The sequence below is a fragment of the Halichoerus grypus genome, chromosome 10 (genome assembly GCF_964656455.1).
Source record: "Halichoerus grypus chromosome 10, mHalGry1.hap1.1, whole genome shotgun sequence".
Taxonomy (NCBI): Eukaryota; Metazoa; Chordata; class Mammalia; order Carnivora; family Phocidae; genus Halichoerus; species Halichoerus grypus.
The window spans coordinates 50669828-50690947 of record NC_135721.1 but is presented as its reverse complement, the minus strand read 5'-3'; the positions used below and the strand labels follow the sequence as shown (position 1 = coordinate 50690947).

Sequence of the window (21120 nt, the reverse complement as noted above, 5' to 3'; positions counted from 1 at the left end):
ACTACATCCTCCCTGCTCCCCCCTTTGCTCTCCTCCTGGAAGGCACAGCCCCTGCCCTGGATCCCTGCCTTGGCCACCGGATCAGGGTTTGGACCTGATACCCATGAGCAGGGTCTTCGTGAAGAGTGGGAAACGTTGCCAAGTCTCCCCCTCAGGAGTAAAGCCAGGCAAGAGAAGATTGTCCAGTGAACATCGGAGAGGAAAGACCACCAAGAGGGGTGTGACATTGCAGAGCTCACTCTCCTTTATTTCAATAAAAACCAGGGGTAAATACTGCTTATATTTTGTGGCATTTCCAGGGCTGGGTCTTCTCTACCCCTTGTCATTTTTGAACCCCCAACTGGGATGCCCCAGAACTTTATGTCCAGCAGAGCAGAAGGTCCTGCCGGCACATTCATCTGTACATCCAGGATTAAATATGCTCACAGGGGTAAAACATGGTTTACCCAGGCAGCATTTTATTCTAATGAAGTTTGCAGGTGAACTCTCTAGGGACAGAGGACCACTTCCTCTGTACCTAAAGGGCAGAGAGGAAATGCAGCCCGAAGAGGATGTGCGGGAGGTGAGGCAGAGGGGCTGGGCTGGGTGGAGGCCTGCAGAAGACAGAGCTGGACCACGGAGTCTGCCTAGTGAGGTGGAGCGAGAGGGAACGTGGATACCGATCCAGCTCTAAAGGGGGCTTGTTTCCACGTCAGCCCCTGACCTGACCCAGTTGCCCCCATCTCAGAGAAGAAGGGGCTCAAACATCAGGAGATGTGGATGATAGAGAGGGCAGTAGGGTCATGGCCTGGACAGTGTCACCAAGTACAGAGCTCTTCCCACTGAGAAGAACTCGGCCCCCATAGGCAGGCAACTGGGAATTCTATGGGATCGACTGGAAAAGCTCTAAACATCGGTATCAGGAGAATTGTTTGGGTGGTCTGGAGCAACTTTCATGTGATAAAACAGGCTTTTCTGAAAGGACAGGGAACCCCAAGTTCCTGATCACCTTACTGAGGCTGTTGGAACTTCTAAATCCTCTCCGCCTTCCTCTCCCTTCCCAAGATCTCCCTTCCATTCCAGCTGCCTCTATGGGGTCGGAGAATTCCCAGCCAAAGCAGATGAACTCCAGGATGCCTCTGGGATAATTCTGAAGCCAGGAAAATGAAGGTGCAAAGTCACCCTGGAATTGGAAGAAAGGGGCATTTTCTTGAGTTTGACAAGCATTGGAGCTCAATGTGCGAGCTTGGGGCCAGTCCTGTCATGGTTCCGACAGGATGTAGGGCCGTTTACAGATGAAAAAGAGCTTATTGTCACAGGAGGCATCATTCCATGACTGAAGCGAGGACATCTTTATATTGGCACAGTGTTCATTGTTCCCAAAATTGTTGGGCTCACCTGGAATCCAGAACCTACCAAAGGAAAAAACAAAGAAAAACTTTGTTTCCAACGAAGAAATGAGTGGCTTCATACCCAGCTATGATCCTGGGTGATAGCATCACGTTTTTGCTCCCATGCCTGAGAGGAAGGGGACTGGTGAGCTGTCAACCTCAAAACCTGCAATCACTCCCCCAAGTTAGGGCCAAGCCAGCCCACCGCTCTCAAGGCCCTACGCAAACCCACATTGCAAAGCCTGAGACTTAGAACAGGGGCCCTGCTGAGGCTGGGTGGAAAGCCATGCTGCCAAACCCCAGAAGCCATAGAGAGGCCACGGATTTGTCCCCAGTCCCATGAGCAATGAGTAGCAGAGAACAGGGAAGAACCACAAACCCTGTAGTCACCCCATCCTTTGTGCCCTGGCCCTGGCCTAGGAAAATCAGGCTGGAAAGGAGGCTCTGGGGCTTACCGTGCACTCTGGACCTTGTCAAATGGAGTCTTACCTACCCAGTACCAATCCCCCTCACTCCCGGCTTTGGTCAGGCCGACCCAGTAGAAAAGTCCACCTTGTACAGAAACTCCTGTAGGGAAGGAGAAGGAGTGAGACATCGCCACGACTCACAGCTGGAACATCTGTCTCTCTGGGTGGCCTTCACCTGTCCTCAGTGACAGCTCCATGGACACACCACACACTGACCTCTCTCAAGCCCCTTCCTCTCCCTACCCAGAGTCCATCTTCCAAATTCTGATTTGTCTTTACCCCACAACTAACAGACACAGGACTCAGGCCTTTCGGCCCCTCAGGAAGCAGGTGTTAAGCACAAGAAAGACTCAGCTAAACCCCAGAGCAGGGACCCCAGGAGAAGGGCCTAGATCATAATAACTAAACGTAGTGAGCACTTAATATGCATCTACTCAGCTCTTCTCTGAAGCAGGACTATTATCATGTGTGTTTCATTGATGAACAGGCTGAGCTAATGAAGTTAAGTAACCTACCCGGGGCTCTAGGGCTAGTTAGGGGCAGGGTTGGGATTCTAGACTGACTCCAGAGCACACATTCTTACTCTACTAGCCCACCTCCCAGATGAAAGGGGCTCGTTCAATATTCTGCTGACCAGGTAGGAGATTTCTTGGGTTACGTAGTGTTTTTAATGCTATACACAAATGCTTTTGTTTTCTGGGCCCATGGAAAGATTGTACCTCCAGCCCTCTCTGAAGCTGGGACTACTGCATCGTTTGCTTTGGTCAGTGAAGTATGAGCAGAAATGATGTCTGTTATTTCCAGGCAGAAGCTTAAGAGCCAACATGTTCTCTTTCTCTGCTTCAGCAATTGTGGAAACATACGTTGAGATGAAGTCTCTTTTGGCGTAGGTCCTTGAGTAACCACAATGGGCAGAACCCCTTGCAGGCCTTTGTTGGACATGCAGTGTAACTGAGAAGTAATCCCCCACTCTCAGGTCACTGATATTTGGGGATTTTTGTCACTGCACCATACTCCTGCCCATCCTGCCTGAAACAGCTATTAATACACCCCCTTCCGAGAGCCCATCAGAACAGCACACCTGTTCACTCTCTGAGGCCACCGAGGTCGGGTGTGAATCCCTGGACATACAGAACTGCTGGGCACTGTACCAGGTCTTTGGGATTTGAGAAAAGTAATAAAAATTCTCCTTGAAGTACTTCCAACCTTGAGAAATCATCTGCAGAACGTCATCTGGAGAACAAGGTGAAAGATGAACACTGGGGTCCCTGTTTCCTCTGGGTGCTGGCTGCAGGTGGCTCTCGAGTGGGGTTGCAGAGACAGCAGTGGATGGAGCTGGGCTCTGGGGTCCTGGGGTCCTTGTGTGGGGCTCAGGGACACTGTCCGACCTGCTGAAAGTCTGGCTGAGAGTGGTAGAGTCTCTGGGTTAAGATAGGGGAGAGTTAGAGACATTGATCAAGAATCTGTCTATCCCCCGAGAGGGAAGCAATTCTCTGTCGACCATCACAAGGGGCTGAGCCCCCCAGCTTTGGGGAAGGAACTCAATGGATAAATAGCTAGGTGTGGGCCAGGACAGAGACTCCCTAATGCCTTCATACTCTGTGCCTTGGTGTGAGAGCCCATGCTGGCTCCTGGTCCCTTCTCTCCTGAACAGCCCCTAAGTCCTCCAAGCCCACTGCTGAGCCCTTGCTTCTTAACTGTCCAACCATGCCTGCCCGGTTCCTCTTCCCCTTCCTTCCACACACACCAGCCTGACGGCCTCATGCTTGAGGCTGTTAAGGCCCCACGGGCCACTGGTCAGCTTGCAACATTCTTTTCTGAGTCACTTACTTTGCCGCTTGAGCAACTTGCTGATGTTCTCCAAACTGCTCTGGAGTCCCCGGACCTTTGCATTTAAAGAACTGGCTTTATCCAAATCTCTTTTTAACACTGGAATTTGGGCATTTAAATCATTGACCTCCTCCCATCTTCTTGTTAACATCTGGATCTGTGCATCGGCTTCCCTCACACCGGCTTCCAACTTCCCGATCTGAGAACGCGCATGATCCAGGCTGGCATTCACCATCCGGACCTGGATGCTGCTTGCCTCCACACCACCTCTATTCCTCTTGATCTCAGAACCCAGAGTGCTGATGTTGTCCACACGGCCTTTCAGCAACTGGGCATTGGTCTTTACATCTGATATTGTGTGCATAAACCAGGGATCTGGATTTGAGAAAGTCAAGAGGTCAGCCAAGGGGATTGCCAGGGACTGGGAGTGTTGTCAGGGTGATAAAAGGAAGGGAAAGGAGGGGATAGGCTCAAGCTACCCAAAGACCTGTTGCTTACCCTCCATTCATTTGTAATGTACTCATTCAACAAACACGCGCGATGGGCACTGAGTGCTGGCCAGGAACTCTTGGAGATGCAGATAATGCAAAGACTAATAAAACACAGACTCTGTTGGAGGACCTCACAGGCAAGCAGAAGTGGGGATTAGTACCCAGTCCTAAATTTTCTTTGTGTGTTCAGGGCACAAAGGATGCCCTAGTTACCTGCTTGTTGCATCCCCGGGCTCCATCACCCACTTTCCAGCTCTCTCCCCTGCAGTGACATCAGATAGGGCAGCACGCTTCCCACATCTGCCCACGGGCCCCCTGTGGCCAGGATGGGAGCCAGCCAGGCAGGACAGACTTCCAATCTGAAAGTGACTTTTCCTCCAGAGAATACGGAAAGAGGGAATTATGAAACCATTTCTCCCCTTCCCTTGTCCCACCCACTGTCACTCTCTGTTCAGGTCACAGGCTTGCATGTTAGATAGGAGACCAATGATGAACCAAGAGGAAACTCTGCTCAGAGGCTCTGAGTCTGAGACCAACTTTGTCCCAAAGCCTTGAAGGGAGAAGACACATGTTCCCTTCCCCTGCTGTCTGGAGACCTGGTGGGAGGGAGAAGGCTCTGCTAGCAGAGAACATGAGGGGCTGGGCAACGCAAAAGAGGAGGAAAGATAAGTCACACATCCGGTGAACAAGTAGGAAGCCTCCCTTGATGTGACCTTAGCAGGAATGGGAAGAAGAATGAAGAAAGCATGAAGGGGTCCTGGTAAGAATGGTGAACCAGGAGATCTCTCTGCTCATTGGCAGATTCTCCACCTCGTCGGTTGGGGCTGAGGACACAGTTGGAAGTCCTTCTTTTGTGGGGTCAGGAAACAGTTTGCTCACTGCTAAGGGCTGCCCACAAGGCTCCAAATAAAAGGGACACAGCTCAGGGGGCGGGGTGGGGATGACATGGGATGAAGAAATGGGTGAATGTTTCCTGGGGACAAAAGAGCATATCCTTGAGCACAAGCATGCAAATGCTGATCCCAATCAGGAAAATCTCCCTGGAATCAGGAAGGAGAGAGGAGCAGCTCATCTTACTGGGGACAGGGGACCCCCATGAATGCACCTGGAAAGAGGAGAAATGAGACGAATGGAAAAGCCAGAAGTGGGAGACACAATTGGACAGCAGGAAGGAGAGGGTCTGGACGTTGAGGGAGCTGGCTGTGGAGAAGGACAAAACTGGGACAATAAAACCTGAGGACTTACAGAGAGTGGCCTACAGCAGGTTGGAGGAGGTCAGGCCCAGTGTCAAGATGATGAGTGTAGCCTGGACCGTGAGAGGCTTCCTCAGAACCAGACACGGGCCAGTCCTGGGAGGAGGCTCTACCAGAAGAAGAAGAGAACATTTGTTGAAGGACCCGCCAACAGCAGAACACAGAGCAGCAAGCAGATTCTGAGCAGAGGCTGGTGCTTGCCTCGGGGCCAGAGGGAGATATTCTGCTTATCCACAGTGAAGTGCACATCTGGGACCTCGCTCTCAGCAGCCTTCATTCTGCACGCTCACCCCTGCAGCACACGTGCTTCCAGCTGGCTGGCTCTCCAAGGACCTTTTATCTAGAAGAAACGGGAAGTGAGTCCCACAGGAGGTGGTCATATCATCCCAAAGTTCCCCATTCCTGGCTTAGGCACCTTGCCTGGCCACAGCCACAGGTCAATCCTCTCTGCAAAGTTCTGAGCTCTCAGGAAGAGGCCATTTGTCTTCTTCTCCAGGGGCCTGTTACACAGACACTTTAACCCTATTGTCCCAGCGCTACTCTAGTTCTTTTATAAGACTCCCTTCATCCGTCGTCCATCTATGCGTGCATTCATCCCACAGATACATACTGAGTGCCTCCTAAGTACCAGGCCCTGTGCAAGGACTCCCTTCATCCGTCGTCCATCTATGCGTGCATTCATCCCACAGATACATACTGGGCCTCCTAAGTACCAGGCCCTGTGCAAGGACTAGTTATGGCTAACTCATAGTCTGTCCTCCAGCAGCTCACAGTCTGGTAGGAAAGACCGACCAGAGCAAATAAATTACAATACAGTGTGATGAGTGTAACAGTAGAAGAATATGCACCATTCAAAGGAAGCACAAAGATGGAATAATGGTAAAAAGTTCCAGGGAGAAGGATTAGCATATTTAGAAGCATGGGGGCATAAGACAGCATGGAGGTCCGTTTGGTGGTGTTGGAATGTAAAGTATGTGACAGGAGTGGGAAGGGCATGGGGCTAGAGGCACCTGGGGTCATATTAAGAAGCTTGAACTTTGACTTATGGGTGATATGGAGCCAACGAAGGCCTTCGGGTAGGAGAGAGACAAGGACAGGGACATTGAAGAAAGTTCACTCTGATAGTAGTGAGGAACATCGAATAGGATGTGGGAAGCCTAGAAGCAAGGAGACCAATAAGAAGACCACCGCAATAAAATACTTGCTGTTATTAAGGCATCTTAGATGATACAGCATCCCTTTACAAAAGTGGGGCTTGGAGATTCATCAAAGTAAGTGTAAGATGTGGGTTCTCCTCCCTGCTTCCTGCACTTGTGAGCTTCTCAAAGTGGGAAGGCTCAGCGCCATCAGGCCAGGAACTGCTCCTTCATATGTGGGAGAAGCCAAGGGCAAATAGGAGCTGATGTGGGGCTCAGTGAAGGACTAAGTTCTCTCCTGGGAAGCTTCTTATGCTTTGAAGAAGTCTGCCACATCTGAGAAACCTGGTACATAACAGATTCTAAAATATTACTTGGAAGATAAGAAAGAGAAGATGGAAGAGAGGAGAGGAGAGAGGGAGGGAAAAGGAAGGGAGTTGGTCCAGATTAGATGGATGGATGGTTGGCTGGCTGGCTGGCTGGCCGGCTGGCTAAATAGATGGGAAATCAGTGGATGGAAGAGTTGATGGCTGATCATTTCTCAACCCTGAAACCTACAGTCTGTGGATCGGGATCTGTCTTCCAGAAGCTACTGCTTCTTTCTAGCAGTTCTCATTCATTTCCACAGCAAAGACATGAGAGAATTGTGATTTATACCTTACCCAAAAATGCATGACAATTCTGGCCACAGGACGAGAAAGCTGGCCCAGCCTTGCTGAATCTGGGCCAGTGGATCTGGATGACAGTGCGGCGTCAGAGACAAGGGTTGGAAATAAATGAGGAAGGCCAAGGAAATAGCCACCTCTCCTTGCAGGCGCTTCTGCTACTTTTATATCTGAGAGGATCCCACCTCCCTACTCAGCCCGCTATACTTACGAGTCCCTTGCTGCTCTCTCTCCAGGTGGGCTGGGCCTCAGACTGGAGCTGCTCCTCTCACTGGATGAGGACTGACCCAGAGGGGAGTCTTCACCACAATTCCCACATGGTGGGAAAGAAGCTGGGCCACAGGGGTGGTGTCCCTTTCACCCTATCTCATCTCCTCCCTACCCACATTCTGTCTGTAGTTTCCAGGACTGCTACCTCTTCTAACCTTTAACATTAGTTAATCCCCCAAACCGAAGGCCTCACACTAACTCACTGCCTATCTCTGAACACTTATGACTATACCCACTCTCTTCAGGCTGCTCATTTGGTTGCAGAACCTTGGTTCCACCAGTGTTCAGAAGGGGTTAGAATGTTCTGCTTCTGGGCTATCATGTTTGGTACCCAGTCAAATCCCAGAGTCATCTCAGCCCTTCTGCTCCTGGCTTCTGGCCCTACATCTACAACCTGTTATAGTCCAGGGCCTGGGGTAGAGAAGAAGCCAAGTTACTCAAGGCTCTGGTAGAAGGGGCTTTGGGGATCCTGGTCCCCTCCTGAGGCATGTGAGGGACAGAAGCTGCCACACAATATGACCTGGAGTGTGTGGCCTCTTCCCTGTCAAAGAGTTGATTTTCCCAAACCTCTGCTGGTTTGTAGCATGAGGTACTGATGAAATGCCTATATGCCCTCTCACTGGTCCCAGGAAAGGATCCAGAGGCTGCACCAAGCTGGAGCCCACTGCGTAAGAAGAGCTAGGCTTGGGGGGGCGTGTCTACTCTGAGTGATGGAAATGGGAGCCTCACATAGATATTCTGCTGATCCAGCATGAGGAAGCTAAGCAAGAAGCAACCGAAATCCTGGACTGTGGGCCCACTGAGGTTTTAGAGATGGTGGATGTAAAAGTCCCAGCCATGAGGAGTTTCATTTCCCACTTGGCAGGGAAGGAATGAGTCACGAGCTCTTTTCCTAAGGCTGTGCTCACCTATCTGCAGGTATTGACTGAGCACATCTCCCGTGCATCCCTCTGGGGGTCTTTCTGGCCCCTGACCTGACAGCCTGGGAGGAAAAAAGACAGAGAAGGAGGCAGGTGCCTCAGCCATACTCTCCTGCCAGGAAAATGGGAGGTTCTCCTGGACACTCAGGCAAGTCCAGCTCTTCCAAACAGAGGAGGAACTTTGGGCCAGACTTGGAGTGACCAAAAATCACTGCTGTGATAAGAGGAAGGGAAGTTCATGCTCATCTCTCTGTTTTCCCACTCGCCATGCCCCTGGGGCTCGAAGACCTTCTTTGGAGAAGGGTGGAGGAAGGAAACAGGCCACTTCTCCCCTTCTCTGGTCAGGACTCTCCTTCTGCTTGGGGGTGGACCATGGACACAATCAGCGGGAGTGGAGAGGAGACCTAGGCTGCTTGAAATGCCCCAGGAGGGCCAAGACTCATCTCCAAGGAGAGGAATCCAGGTCCCTCCAGTCAAGGAAATTAGAGTGGACAACACACCGGGAGAGGGGGTGGGGAGGAGAAGGGGGACGCAGAGAGGGGAGAATGGCTATGACGTGAGAAAGAAGACACTGTGACAGCTGGTCAGCCTTGTCCACAGCCTCAGAGAGGACCCTTGTGTGTAATGTGATGCCAGGTTTGACCAGCAGACCCCAGATAATCAAGGGATCCCAGGCTACCCTCTAGGAATGTGTCCTGGCAACAGGGGCGAGGGCAGAGAAACCAACAGGAAAGCAATTCTCGGTGGGACCGCTCATCCTTGCATTCCTCTGGGACACCCACTGTGCACCAGATGCAAGGAGAAAGACAGCTAGAGACTGCCTGCAGAAATAGTGTTCCTCTTATTGAAAACATGGGCATCTCCCAAGACTCTCCCAAGACTCTCCCAAGACTGAAAAGGACCAAGAACCAAGGACACTGCAGGGGGCCTCTCCAGGTCTCCCTTGACCTTGGGAAAAGGTTCCTCTTTTTCAGGACATTATGTAGGGGCAGGTTTCTCTGGAACAATGACAATGGGCCAGACCTCAGTGAACAGGCCATTACATCTGGTGGCATCATAAGCAGGGTGGTGTGGATATGGGTGAGTCGCCTGGCTATATGGAAGGATCACTGTGTTTCAAGCTGCTTTGAACCATCCAAGTCAAAGAGCTCTTGCCTGTGACCTTAGCAGGAAAGGCAGATTCATGTCAGGAAAGTAACAAAGGACTCTTGGGAAAAGTATGCCTAGTTTCTTTTTAAATCTTTTATTTCTTTATTATATCACTAATGATGATATTCATTATAGAAAAAAATCCAGGTAAGCAAAAAGAAAAAAAAAACTATCTACCACCAAAAAAAAGCTGTACACAGTCTTTCTTCCTAACTACGTCCTTGTAGGTACATGTGCATGTGCGTGTGTGTACGTCTGTACATAGATCCACAGCTATACCTAACTACGTGCATGTATTTATAGAAGTATCTAACGGGACAGCTCCTGCTTATTTTCCTCAGCATCCTTCCCATCCCCATTTCTGATATCAAGAGTCCCCTTCCTTTGGGAAATGACTCCCCCTTTTTAGCCCCCACATTGCTTGGTTCAGAGCATCAGCATGTTGGGTTCCTATCACATCACATCACATCACATCACTCTGACACAGAGTCTTCTGCCTTCTGTTTCTATTTTTAAGGACCTTTATATTGGGCCCAACCAGATAATCCAGGATAATTTCCCTATCTTAAAGCCAGCTGATTATCAAACTTAATTCCACTTTGCCATGCCATGTAAATACTCTCAGGCTCTGGGGATTAGAATGTGTACATCTTTGGGGCCATTATTCTGCCTACCATATTAAGTTAGGGTAGCCTTAATAGAACCATTCAGAAAGCTTGGTATATATCCCTAGAATTTGAGAGATAAAGAATCTGGTACTTGACACATGAAAGAAAGGTCTAAGGCCTTCAGTAGGTGAATGGATGAATAAACTGGTACACACCCAGATAACAGAATATTATTCAGCACTAAAAAGAAATGAGCTATCAAGCCATGAAAGGACATGGAAGAACCTTAAATGCATATTATTAAGTGAAAGAAGCCAATTTGAATAGGCTACATACTATATGGTTCGAACTATACGACATTCTGGAAAAGGCAAACTATGGACACAGTAAAAAGATCAGTAGTCGCCCAGAGATAACAGGGGAGGGAGGGAGGGATGGGTGGAGCACAGAGGATTTTCAGGGCAGTGAAACTATTCTGTATGATGCTGTACTAGTGAGTACCTATCATTATACATTGGTCAAAACCCATAAAATGTACAAGAGTGAACCCAAATGTGAACTACGGGCTTTGAGTGAGAATGGTATGTCGGTGTGGGTTCATCAGCTGTAACAAAGGGACTGCTCTGGTGGGGGGATGTTGACAGTGGAGGAGGCTGGGGGAAGGCTGGGCAGGGGCTGTATGAGAACTCTCTATACTTTGTTTAATTTTACTTGGAACTTAAAACTGCTCTAAAAAATAGTGTATTTAAAGTGAATGGGGAGGGTATGTGCTATGGTGAACGCTGTGAATTGTGTAAGACTGATGAATCACAGACCTGTACAAATAATATATTATATGTTAAAAAAATAATAATAATAAAAATAAAATGAATGGGGGAGGGGCGCCTGGGTGGCTCAGTCGTTAAGCGTCTGCCTTTGGCTCAGGTCATGATCCCAGGGTCCTGGGATCGAGCCCCGCATCGGGCTCCCTGCTCCTCGGGAAGCCTGCTTCTCCCTCTCCCACTCCCCCTGCTTGTGTTCCCTCTCTTGCTGTGTCTCTCTCTGTCAAATATATAAATAAAAATCTTAAAAAAAAAATCTTAAAAGAAAATGAACATTTAGGATATGCTCCACCTATGGGTGGCGAATACCAGATTTCAACTGTCCCTATCAAGGAAGACCTTCCTGTCACCTGGAATAAAGTACAGTTTGGGGGTGGGGTGGGTAGGAGTGAGGAGGAGAGAAGGGAGGGGAATAAGACAAAAAGTCAAGCCCTCCCTCCACCATCTCATGCTTCCGTGACTGAGCCTGGCCTGGGCAAGGCGAGAAACGCTAGTTTGATGAGGGTGTGCACTTTTGTGATTATCTGACCAGACTTGGGGGGTATATTAATGTGATCAGGAAAGCTATAAGAGCTGCGGGAGGTTCCATGCAGGCGTGCGGAGGAACAAGAAAGGAGAGCAGGTTAGAAGGGGAAATGATGGGAAATCATAAAGGTGCTGTCTAACCGTCCAGCTCATCCAGGAAGCCGGTTACTGAAGGCTAGTTAACTTTTAGGAGGTCCCAGAGCACTAGGGACCACAGACCCAACATGGGGCGGGAACCACAGGCTCTCCGGGCACCCTGCAGCCCCAGCCGCTCTGCTCCCAGACAAAACTTGGGTAACAGTGGAGAGCTGCCGGTTATGGTCTTGAACAGAGAAAAGGACAAGAGGTGAAATTAAGTGAGCCTCAGCCTTTGTGGGGAAGAGATGTCATGAAACACCCAGAAGAGCATCCCCAGAATCAAAACTGTCCCCTTAACCACACCGGTCAGGAGTTAGCACTAGTCACTGACCAAGGAGAAACTGAAGAACTGATGTGGACCACAGTGTCACCCGTGGCACATATTTCATAATTCATTAATCCATTTTTCACACTGCTCTCGGCCAGGGTCCCCTCCCCCAGAAGGGCAGGGGGAGGGCTGGAAGGAGAGCTAACCCTTCACCTCCAGGCGCACTGCATAAATAACTTGTATAATCATCACTTAGTCCTTGAGCACAGGGATCTGGCTTGGCAACTTGAGTCAAGTTCCTAATGCCCAGTGTAAGGAAAACCCAGCCAGTGTCCAGTTCTCTCTTAATGCGACTTCTGTGACGCACGTGCTACGCAAATCTGCGCCCAAACCCACAAAAAAAGAACAAGACCTCTGAAAACCCCAAGTCCCACAATAATATCTCCAATGCCACAACAGGGCTTTCTGTCCTCTGCAAACTAAAACCACTAAGCCAATAAGTTTCAAAATCCCAACCTATGCCCACACTCTAACAAATCATAACACCATTCACTTCATACCCCGATGCTGTGTATGGTTCCCTCCAACTTTCTTCTTCAACTTTAACAATAGGTTTCTCTTTCCAAATATTTCGATTTTGCTCTTTTTCAGCAAGTAATGAGATAACTGCTCTCAGCCACCATTTCATGCTTTTAGTTTATTTTCCCAGCTTACTATGTACGAACTTCTTTCCCCAACTTAAGCTCTCCAGCTGGCCCTTTAACTGGGTCAGTCTCCCTAACTGGAACCTTAAACTTCCTTTGCCTCCCCATGCTCCCTATAAATGTCCCTGCTCCCTACAGCTGCAGCTTTCATCCAGGACCCTTAGGATGAGCGTCTTCCATCCTATCTCTACTGGGAATATCCCCACAGAAATGCATGGTATTGCGTCACATTCATTCACTCCAGCATCCATTTACCCATCCAGTGAAATTTATCAAGTACTCACTGTGTGCCATGTCAAGCTCTATGCCTAGATGTTGGGAATTCCTCCTTGAACAAAACAGCCATGGTTCCTGCCCTGCAGCAGAGTGCAATTCTCTCTGGATAATTCTTGGCATTCCACCTGTTTTCTTGCAAGGAAAATAAAGTGTATCTACGATTAAGCCTAAAGCAACAATAAAAAAAAATTGCAGTTTAAAATGGTGTAAAATATGACATTTTCCCAAACTATTCCTATTTAAAACACAGTACAGAGATATAGAGGCGCCTGGGTGGCTCAGTCGGTTGAGTGCCTGACTCTTGGTTTCGGCTCAGGTCACGATCTCATGGGTCGTGGGATCAAGCCCTGTGTCTGGCTCTGTGCTCAGTGGGGAGTCTGCTTGAAGATTCTCTCCCTCTGCCCCTCCTCTCTCTCTCTCTCTAAAATAAATAAATAAATCTTTAAATAAAATAAAATAAAACAGTACAGAAATACAGCTCCATGCTTTCATTCCCTGCAAGTAAACCTTTCTCCTAATATATCTGACTCTCACCCACATGAGAACTATATGCTCACAGAGCCCCCTTCCCTGGGTGGGGTGGTAGAGAATGAGAGCTACATGTCTAGGACACAGTGCAGTGGTCCTCAACTCCTGGAACACGTTTGTAAAAAATGCCAGTGCCACACCCCCCAAAATTCTGACTTATTTGGTGTGGGTTGGGGCTCAGGCATCAGCATCTTTAATAACCCTTGAGTGAGTCCTACATGCAGTCAAGGTTGAAAACCATCAATCCAGTGGAAAAATCTGAGTCCTGGCATGGAATCCTGGCTCTTCCATACACTGGTTGGGTGGATGATTTATTTAGGGGAATAGTTCATTCCCCAGAAATAGCTGGCCTTATAAAACAGTGGACTTGAGCACTGAAGAGTCCATTGCAGTAGCAGCTAGTAGACAATGCCTTGAAACACTGGGAGCTGCTCTGCAGCATGTAGCATCTGCTTTAAAATAGGGCTATTTCTTCCCCCAAAATACATGGATCTAGAGTATTTATACCAAGGAGTATAATTAGGTAGTATCTCTCACACTGACATATGATGACCCATCCTCAATGGTATTACTTCATTTCTGAAAGTCTGGATCTGCTGACTTAGGGTACCCAGAGGAGGAATATTTCTACCAGAGAACCCAACAATGATTCCCCCAAATTAGGAGCTGGGACTGCTATCAGGCTATTTCAAACATCTCATGCCACTGGAAAAACAGGTTTTTTAAAAAAGATCATAGGTTTGGCAATGTCTCAGACTGGGTTTTCCAAAAGCAGACACTGAGATGGAATTTGGTATACAGGATTTTTTGTGAAGAACCAACATCTGTGGAAGGGAGTAGGAGAAGACAGGATTGGGCAGAGAGATAAGCTGAACTGTTGAAATTTAGTACAGGACCAGCAAACTTCAGTCAGCCCCATGAGGAGTTCTGGAGCATAAATGACCCACCAGACTTGTCCTATGTTAGGCTAAAATGTCCATACCTAATTGACCCTGCAAGGCTCCCTGAAGGAGCTAATAGCTGGAGACCATCTGCTTACAGCACCCCCAACAAACAGTTTAGACAACAAGCTTTTCTTTGAAGGGAATCTGGGAAATGTATCTCTATGTCTACCATGTTGGATGGTTGATCCTGACAATAAGGGAAGAAGGTTCACTGACACACAGATGGGATGTGGTAGGTATCCTCTAAGATGGTCCCCAGTGATTTCTGCCTCCTGGTATTCATGCCCTTGTGATCTTGGAAGAATGGCCCTCCCCTAACAATTGCACCTTCAGATGAGACAACAGTCACAGCCAACAGCCTGAATGCAACCTCATGAGAGACTTTGAGTCGAGGCGCCCAGCTAAGCCACATCTGGATTCCTAGCCCACAAACCCTGAGGTAATGAATGTCTGTTGTTAAAGCCACTAAGTTTGGGGGTAATTTGTTAGGCAGCAATAGATGACTAATACAGGGAGCAGGGAGGATTATGACTGGAACTCAAGCAATAGATACCCAGGGGTATCTTCTAGTTCAACCTGTAAAGTTTGGCATTCTTAACAAATGGGATGGCCAACAGAGTAAGATAGCTCAGAAACAAAGGTCTGACTCATCCCACCAAGTAAAGAACATAGGCAGTTGACATGCTGACTGAAGAGCAAAGGAAGACAGAATAAATGGCTACGGAGGGTGGTCGTGTGGCCTCATGAACTTTGCAGAAACAAGGGTTAAAGCCACTATACCTGTATTTACCTGTCATGTATCTTTTTTTAAATTTAATTTCATTTTTCTTTCTTTTTCCTCTCACTTACATTGGATACCCAGATGAGATCATGACAGAACTAAAGAGGACAATACATCACTCAGTGATGCTGGGCTTGGAGCTGGTTGCAATAACTCAAAAGACAGTGGGTTGTCTACTCTTGGAAAGAAGATGGGTCTGGATAGCATATAGCTGCACTAGGTCAGGTAAAAGCAGCTTGAGGAAGTGCCAGGATGAGGAAAAGGGTGTATATGAGCATTGGGCTATAGAAATACTTGTCTCTTTGTCCAGGATAGCAGTACCCTTCTTAATAAAGAGAAATCTCAAAATCAGTGGTAGATAGGACCACAACTCTGAGTCAAAAGACAAAAGAGGTTGGACATTTCTTTTTCCCAGCTCCCTGGCACATTACCCAGGCTCAGGCAATCAGATGTCACCATCTGCATGACTGAGACAATAATGCACTGCCTCAGGGATATCTGAGAGTCTTCAAGGGACATGTTGGGAGTCTTCTCTGATGTCCTCCTTTCCTTGGTCCTGCCCCATTTTCCAAGACTTCACATTGAGTCTGAAAACAAGTGGTTACCTTCCCAATAAATTTCTTTCATGCTTAAATTATGCAGACATGGGCTTGTTGTTTCAATCAAGAACCCCAATTGATATACCCACAGAGCTATCTCCTTTCCTATTAAGATTGATCCAGTTTTCCCACAGTGTGTTAAATGGAACACTAGTCCAGAAGTATGCTCAAAATGGGTTCAAAGGTTAAATAAGTTTGGTAAACAGTCCATGCTGTATGTCTTTCTTGAAGATTCAAGGTAACTGTGCGCATTTTAAAGGTTCTGAGAAGTCCTGTGTTACGAAAATCTGTTTAATATTATTTATAACAGGGGTTCCATTACCATTTTTCTTTTACACTTAATGGATGATACATCTCACTCTGAGAAACACTGTCCTGAAGCCAAAAAAAGGAAGATTCAGAGGCAGAATACAGTTCCCTCAGATTTCTAAGTTCTAGTTTGTTTGCTCTACGAGATCTTGCCACTTCCCCAGTTGAACCACACAAAGCATCATCACCCCCTTCCAAAGAGGCAATGCTACCCACAGAATATCAACACCATTCTGTTGAGTAATATGTACCTTCCTCATTAATTTCACATACTTTTTTGACATTAATTGTTTTCTTCTCAGGTCTGTTAAAGGCCTCTCTGTTCTGTTTTATTAACCTTACAATTATTTTAATATTACCAAACTAATAATTGCTTTACCAAACATCTTAAAATATGGCAGATCCCCCTTGTTAACCATTTTTCAAATAAAATTTTCTCTTTTTTTAAGATTTTATTTATTTATTTGACAGAGAGAGACACAGTGAGAGAGGGAACACAAGCAGGGGGAGTGGGAGAGGGAGAAGCAGGTTTCCCGTCCAGCAGAGGGCCCGATGTGGGGCTTGATCCCAGGACCCTGGGATCATGACCTGAGCTGAAGGCAGATGCTTAACGACTGAGCCACTCAGGCGCCCCTAAATAAAATTTTCTTAGCGATTCTTAACTTGTTCTTTCAAATTACCTTTTGGCAAGTTACAAAAACAAAGTCCTATTGCAATTTTACATAAAGTTTAATTTTAGTAAATTTAGTAATTTTAGTAAAGCTGTAAAATAATTTAGGATGATTTGACATCCTTAATATAGTCTTCACATCTAGATCCACATGATGTCTGTTTCCATTATATCTGTCAATCTATACTTTTTAGTTTCCTTCATGCAGGCCTCAGCCTTTTTTCTTTTCAAGGGAAGAAGATAAGGTTATTATTTGTAGATGATATAATGTTTTAGCTATGAAATCTGAAAGAACCATCTGGATGAGTTATTTAAATTGATAAGAGAGTTCAATAATCATATGGACAAAACAATCCACATGAATAACTTTCCTGGGTACACAAAACAACCCATTAAAACTATGAATATATAGAGACATAGGGAGGATTCCAGATATATTTAGGAGCAGAATTAACAGGACCTGGTAATGGGTTTGGTGTTGTTTGTGGGTCCCCTTCTGCCCCCCGATCACTCTCCAGAAAGAACCATGTTGGATCATACCATCTCATTTCAATTTTAGAGTCCAAATTTTATGTCTAGAGGACACTTTTCAAAATTTTTGCCATTCCTAGCTTCAGCACTGCTGGTGAGGTCTTTGCTATGTGCATTCATCTTGTTCTTTTCATTCCAGTCAGGCGGAATGGGCTTAGTTAGCTGGTCAACTCCTACCCCATCATTTTTTCTCAGAAATCTGCCTGTTAAAGCTTCCCTGTGATGATTTCCCTCTCACTCTTTCCTGATTGTTTGATGAAGCAGGAGGGAAAGATCTGCTGGAGTTGCACCGGGAAACTGAAAAGAAGAGTGCAGATTTAGACTAGCAGCAGAGGAGAATGAAAGAGGAAGCTCACGAGGAACAAGGAAACGGACAGGCAGCCCTGAGACCACATAGTCATACAGTGGCCCTGTACATTTCAAAGGCTCTCAGACCCTTTGAAAAAGGAATCTACTGTGCATGGAGGTTGGCAAGAGAAATGCCAAAGCTCCTTTTCTGGACTAACTCAAAACCTCGCAAGTTATACCTTCAGGAAAAAATATATCAATGTAAATATTGTTATCAGGGCATTGAATTGTTGAGTGACAACCAATGGGAATTACAGGCTTTCAAGAATTAAAGATTACATTTCACAGCACTTAACAATCTCTGAAGTCCAGACATCCTAAAAGATGCCTTTGTTATATGGAAACAGAACAGGATTATACCCTTTCAATAAGTCTTCTCACTGGTAAGGAGAGTAAAATTGGTGCTCTTTGTAGATTTTCTCAATACACCTCTTCATCAGAACTCTATTTTTTTTTAAGTTCCATCAGTTTTTTTTAATTCTCTTTGATTTTTTCTCTTGGTCTTCTGTTATCCTTTCTGCAGGTCGCTTCTTCAACCCCTTCATTTTCCTGGTTTGTAGTTTGCTTAGGTCTTGCTTCTGCATATGAATCCTTCCATAGTTGTACCAAAAGTATCATGGGAGACATTTTTCTTCTTCTTTGGCTTGAGCGCTTTTGGCATTTTCATAGATAATTTATAAAGATCATCTGATGCCAGATGTGTCCTCCTCAGAACCAGATCCAATGAGGGCCCCATCTCTTCCAATTCAATCCTTGGTGTTCTACAACCAGATTTCTTCAACAGCAACTTATAGCTTCGAAAGTAAATCTTCCCATTCAATGCAGTGAAGTGCAGAACATACTCTAAACCAGCCAGGCAGATATTTGGTACTGTGGGGCCTCTGAAGAAATCAGTAAGAAGACTTTTTAGCCTTCTGTAGTCTTCTGTTACATCAAAATCATCACCAGCAAATATTAACATGGGTTTTGTTCCCTTGGGACATTTACTATTCTTAATATCTTTTAGAGAGACAAACTTCTCGATACCCAATTCAGTCATATCCAGTACATGGTAGTCATACATACGACCTATTACTAGATTATTTGGCTGCTTCTTATTATGGGAGCCAAACATAAATAAAGAACAATCTGACTTCTTTGAAAAGAAGTCCAATGATGTCTGATCCTCAAATGGTCTTGTAATGTTTTTCTTTTTATACAGAACTCCATATGGTTTTTTCAGTGCATACACATCTTTAAGTACTTGTGTCATCATTGAATTTGCATTTCCCCCTTTAATCAGCATAGCATTTTTAATATTTTCACTGAGTTTCGGTTCTCTCTTCTCAAGGAATCTCTTGGCTCTTTTCGTTTTGGGCTTTACAACTCAATCCAAAGCATCCATGGCTACTGCAACGCGAATCCCCAGAACTCTATTTTTTTTTAAAGATTTTATTTATTTATTTGACACAGAGAGAGAGAGATCACAAGTAGGCAGACAGGCAGGCAGAGGGAGAGGGAGAAGCAGGCTCCTTGCTGAGCAGGGAGCCCGATGTGGGACAAGTTCCCAGGATGCTGGGATCATGACCTGAGCCGAAGGCAGACGTTTAATCGACTGAGCCATCCAGGCACCCCCAGAACTCACTTTAAATAGGTCTGTTTCCCTAGAGTTTTGTGGGAGGGAATATTTTCTGCTATAGTTTCTAAGATCTTTTTCACGAGCACCATGCTCAAGGTTAAACCTACTCTCAAGATTAAGTCCTTTAGTCCAGGAGAAAAGTCCTGGGAAACTTTAATATGGGGGGAAAAAAAGAAGAGAATCTTAAACAAATGGAATATGCAGTAGTATGCTCAAAGACATTTAACAACTGCTCTCTAAATGTAGAGGGGAAACCCGATTTGTAATATTTGCCAATTGTCATTGTGTAAATATTTCCACCATGGCCATTAAGTAACCAATATGATGTCCCTGAAAGCAGAGTTGAGAAAAGATGCACATGTTAGGCTCTTGAGAGCCTGTAGGGGCTAATTCTAGCACGTCACTAAGGGACAAGTAATGTTTTCCACCTGTGGCCCAATCTATCCAGTTATGTGGTTTTTCTCCAACCTTGCACTCCAGGACGGGGAGGAGGGGATGCAGCTGTAGGGTGATGACAGAAGGACAGGGGTACTGTTAAATGCTAGCAGGGAGACCCAGAGAGGGGAAAGGATGCAAAGACCCAGCATAAAATAGAAGGAATAAGCGCCCATGCCTCCTGGGGATTCTCCATTCTGAGCATTTATTTGTCCATTTCCACCAACTACGTGCTATTGCTTGCTTTAAGTTCTCTCTGTAAACTCCAGAAGGAACTGTTCCTCTTCCCTGGCCACAGGAGGCCTGGCTGTCCCCCATGACCACAACTGCCTGATGTAGGCATGGCTCCCTTTCCTGGATGTGGCCTATAGTCACCTTCTTGGGAGCGGGTGACTTAACAAGGGAATCCCCTGGTTCCTGGGTACTTTCCCTGGAGTGAGAACCACAAGGAACACAAAGGCCCAGTGTTTAGCCACCAGAGAAATGGATGGGGGGAAAGGCTATGTGTTTACAAAGAACAAAAGCCCTTTCCATGGATATAGTAGCTCCAAGCACCTGGGGACATTTCCCAGGTATGGGAAGAAATGAGATGCATCGTGGGATTAGGCAGTCCCTTGCTTCAAAGGATTCTCATTACCCTGGAGAGAAAATTAAAAATCAATCATCTTCAACAAAACACTCCAGGATTTGGCGTCTGTCTAGCTCCACGTTCCTATCTCTCACCACTCCTTCTCGCTGGCTTTCTTCACATTTGGAAACATTCCAAGCTTGTTTCTTCCTCAGGTCCTTTACACTTGCAAATGTATATACGTATATATATGTATATACATACACATATTTTTTCTTGCTGAATTATTTGAAAGTAAATTGCAGTACTGTGGCATTATTGATATTTCTGCATTTATCCTAAAAACAAGGACACTCTTCTCCTCCATAATCATAATACCGTTACCACACTCAAGGAATTTAATGTGGCTGCAACATCTAAACTATATATAAATGTCTAAAAAAAAAAAAAAAGTCCCTTATACCTGGGGGAGAAGGTCCTGACTCTAGGATCCAATTGAAGTTTGCACATTGCATTTGATCGTCATGGTCCTGGACTTTCCTATAACCTGGACCAGGCTCACCGCCTCATCCTCACACACACACACACACACACACACACACACCTCTTTTTATCATTCATGACATGGACATTTTGGAGAGTACAGGCCAGTTGCTTGTAGAATGCCCCAAATTCTGGATTTGCCTGATTGTTTCTTAATGATTAGACTCAAGTTATGATTTTCTTTTTAAAACTCTGTTAGTGCAGCTTGACAGCCCCTCATAGGTAGGGTGCTGAGCGGTGACTGAGCTGGGGACCCAGCAGGTGTGCGCCCACCATGGCCGAGCCTGGCCTCCAGGTGTCTGCTGGGATCCACAGTCCTGATGCTGCTCAGGTCCTGAGTCCTCCTAGGCTGGGA

General features: G+C 46.4%; 1 protein-coding gene and 1 pseudogene across 1 annotated transcript; both read right to left on the bottom strand.

Annotated features, from left to right (window-relative positions):
* Positions 1-338: 338 nt before the first annotated feature.
* CD207 (CD207 molecule) lies at positions 339-5688 on the bottom strand. The gene is given in 7 exon segments (XM_036118133.2): positions 339-1391; positions 1826-1922; positions 1925-1937; positions 2919-3070; positions 3668-4042; positions 5404-5520; positions 5613-5688. Coding segments are annotated over 7 exon segments (981 nt in total). The 3' UTR covers positions 339-1240.
* A 12360-nt stretch (positions 5689-18048) lies between these two features.
* LOC118551996 (ribosome production factor 2 homolog pseudogene) lies at positions 18049-19000 on the bottom strand (annotated as a pseudogene).
* Between the last annotated feature and the right edge of the window lie 2120 nt (positions 19001-21120).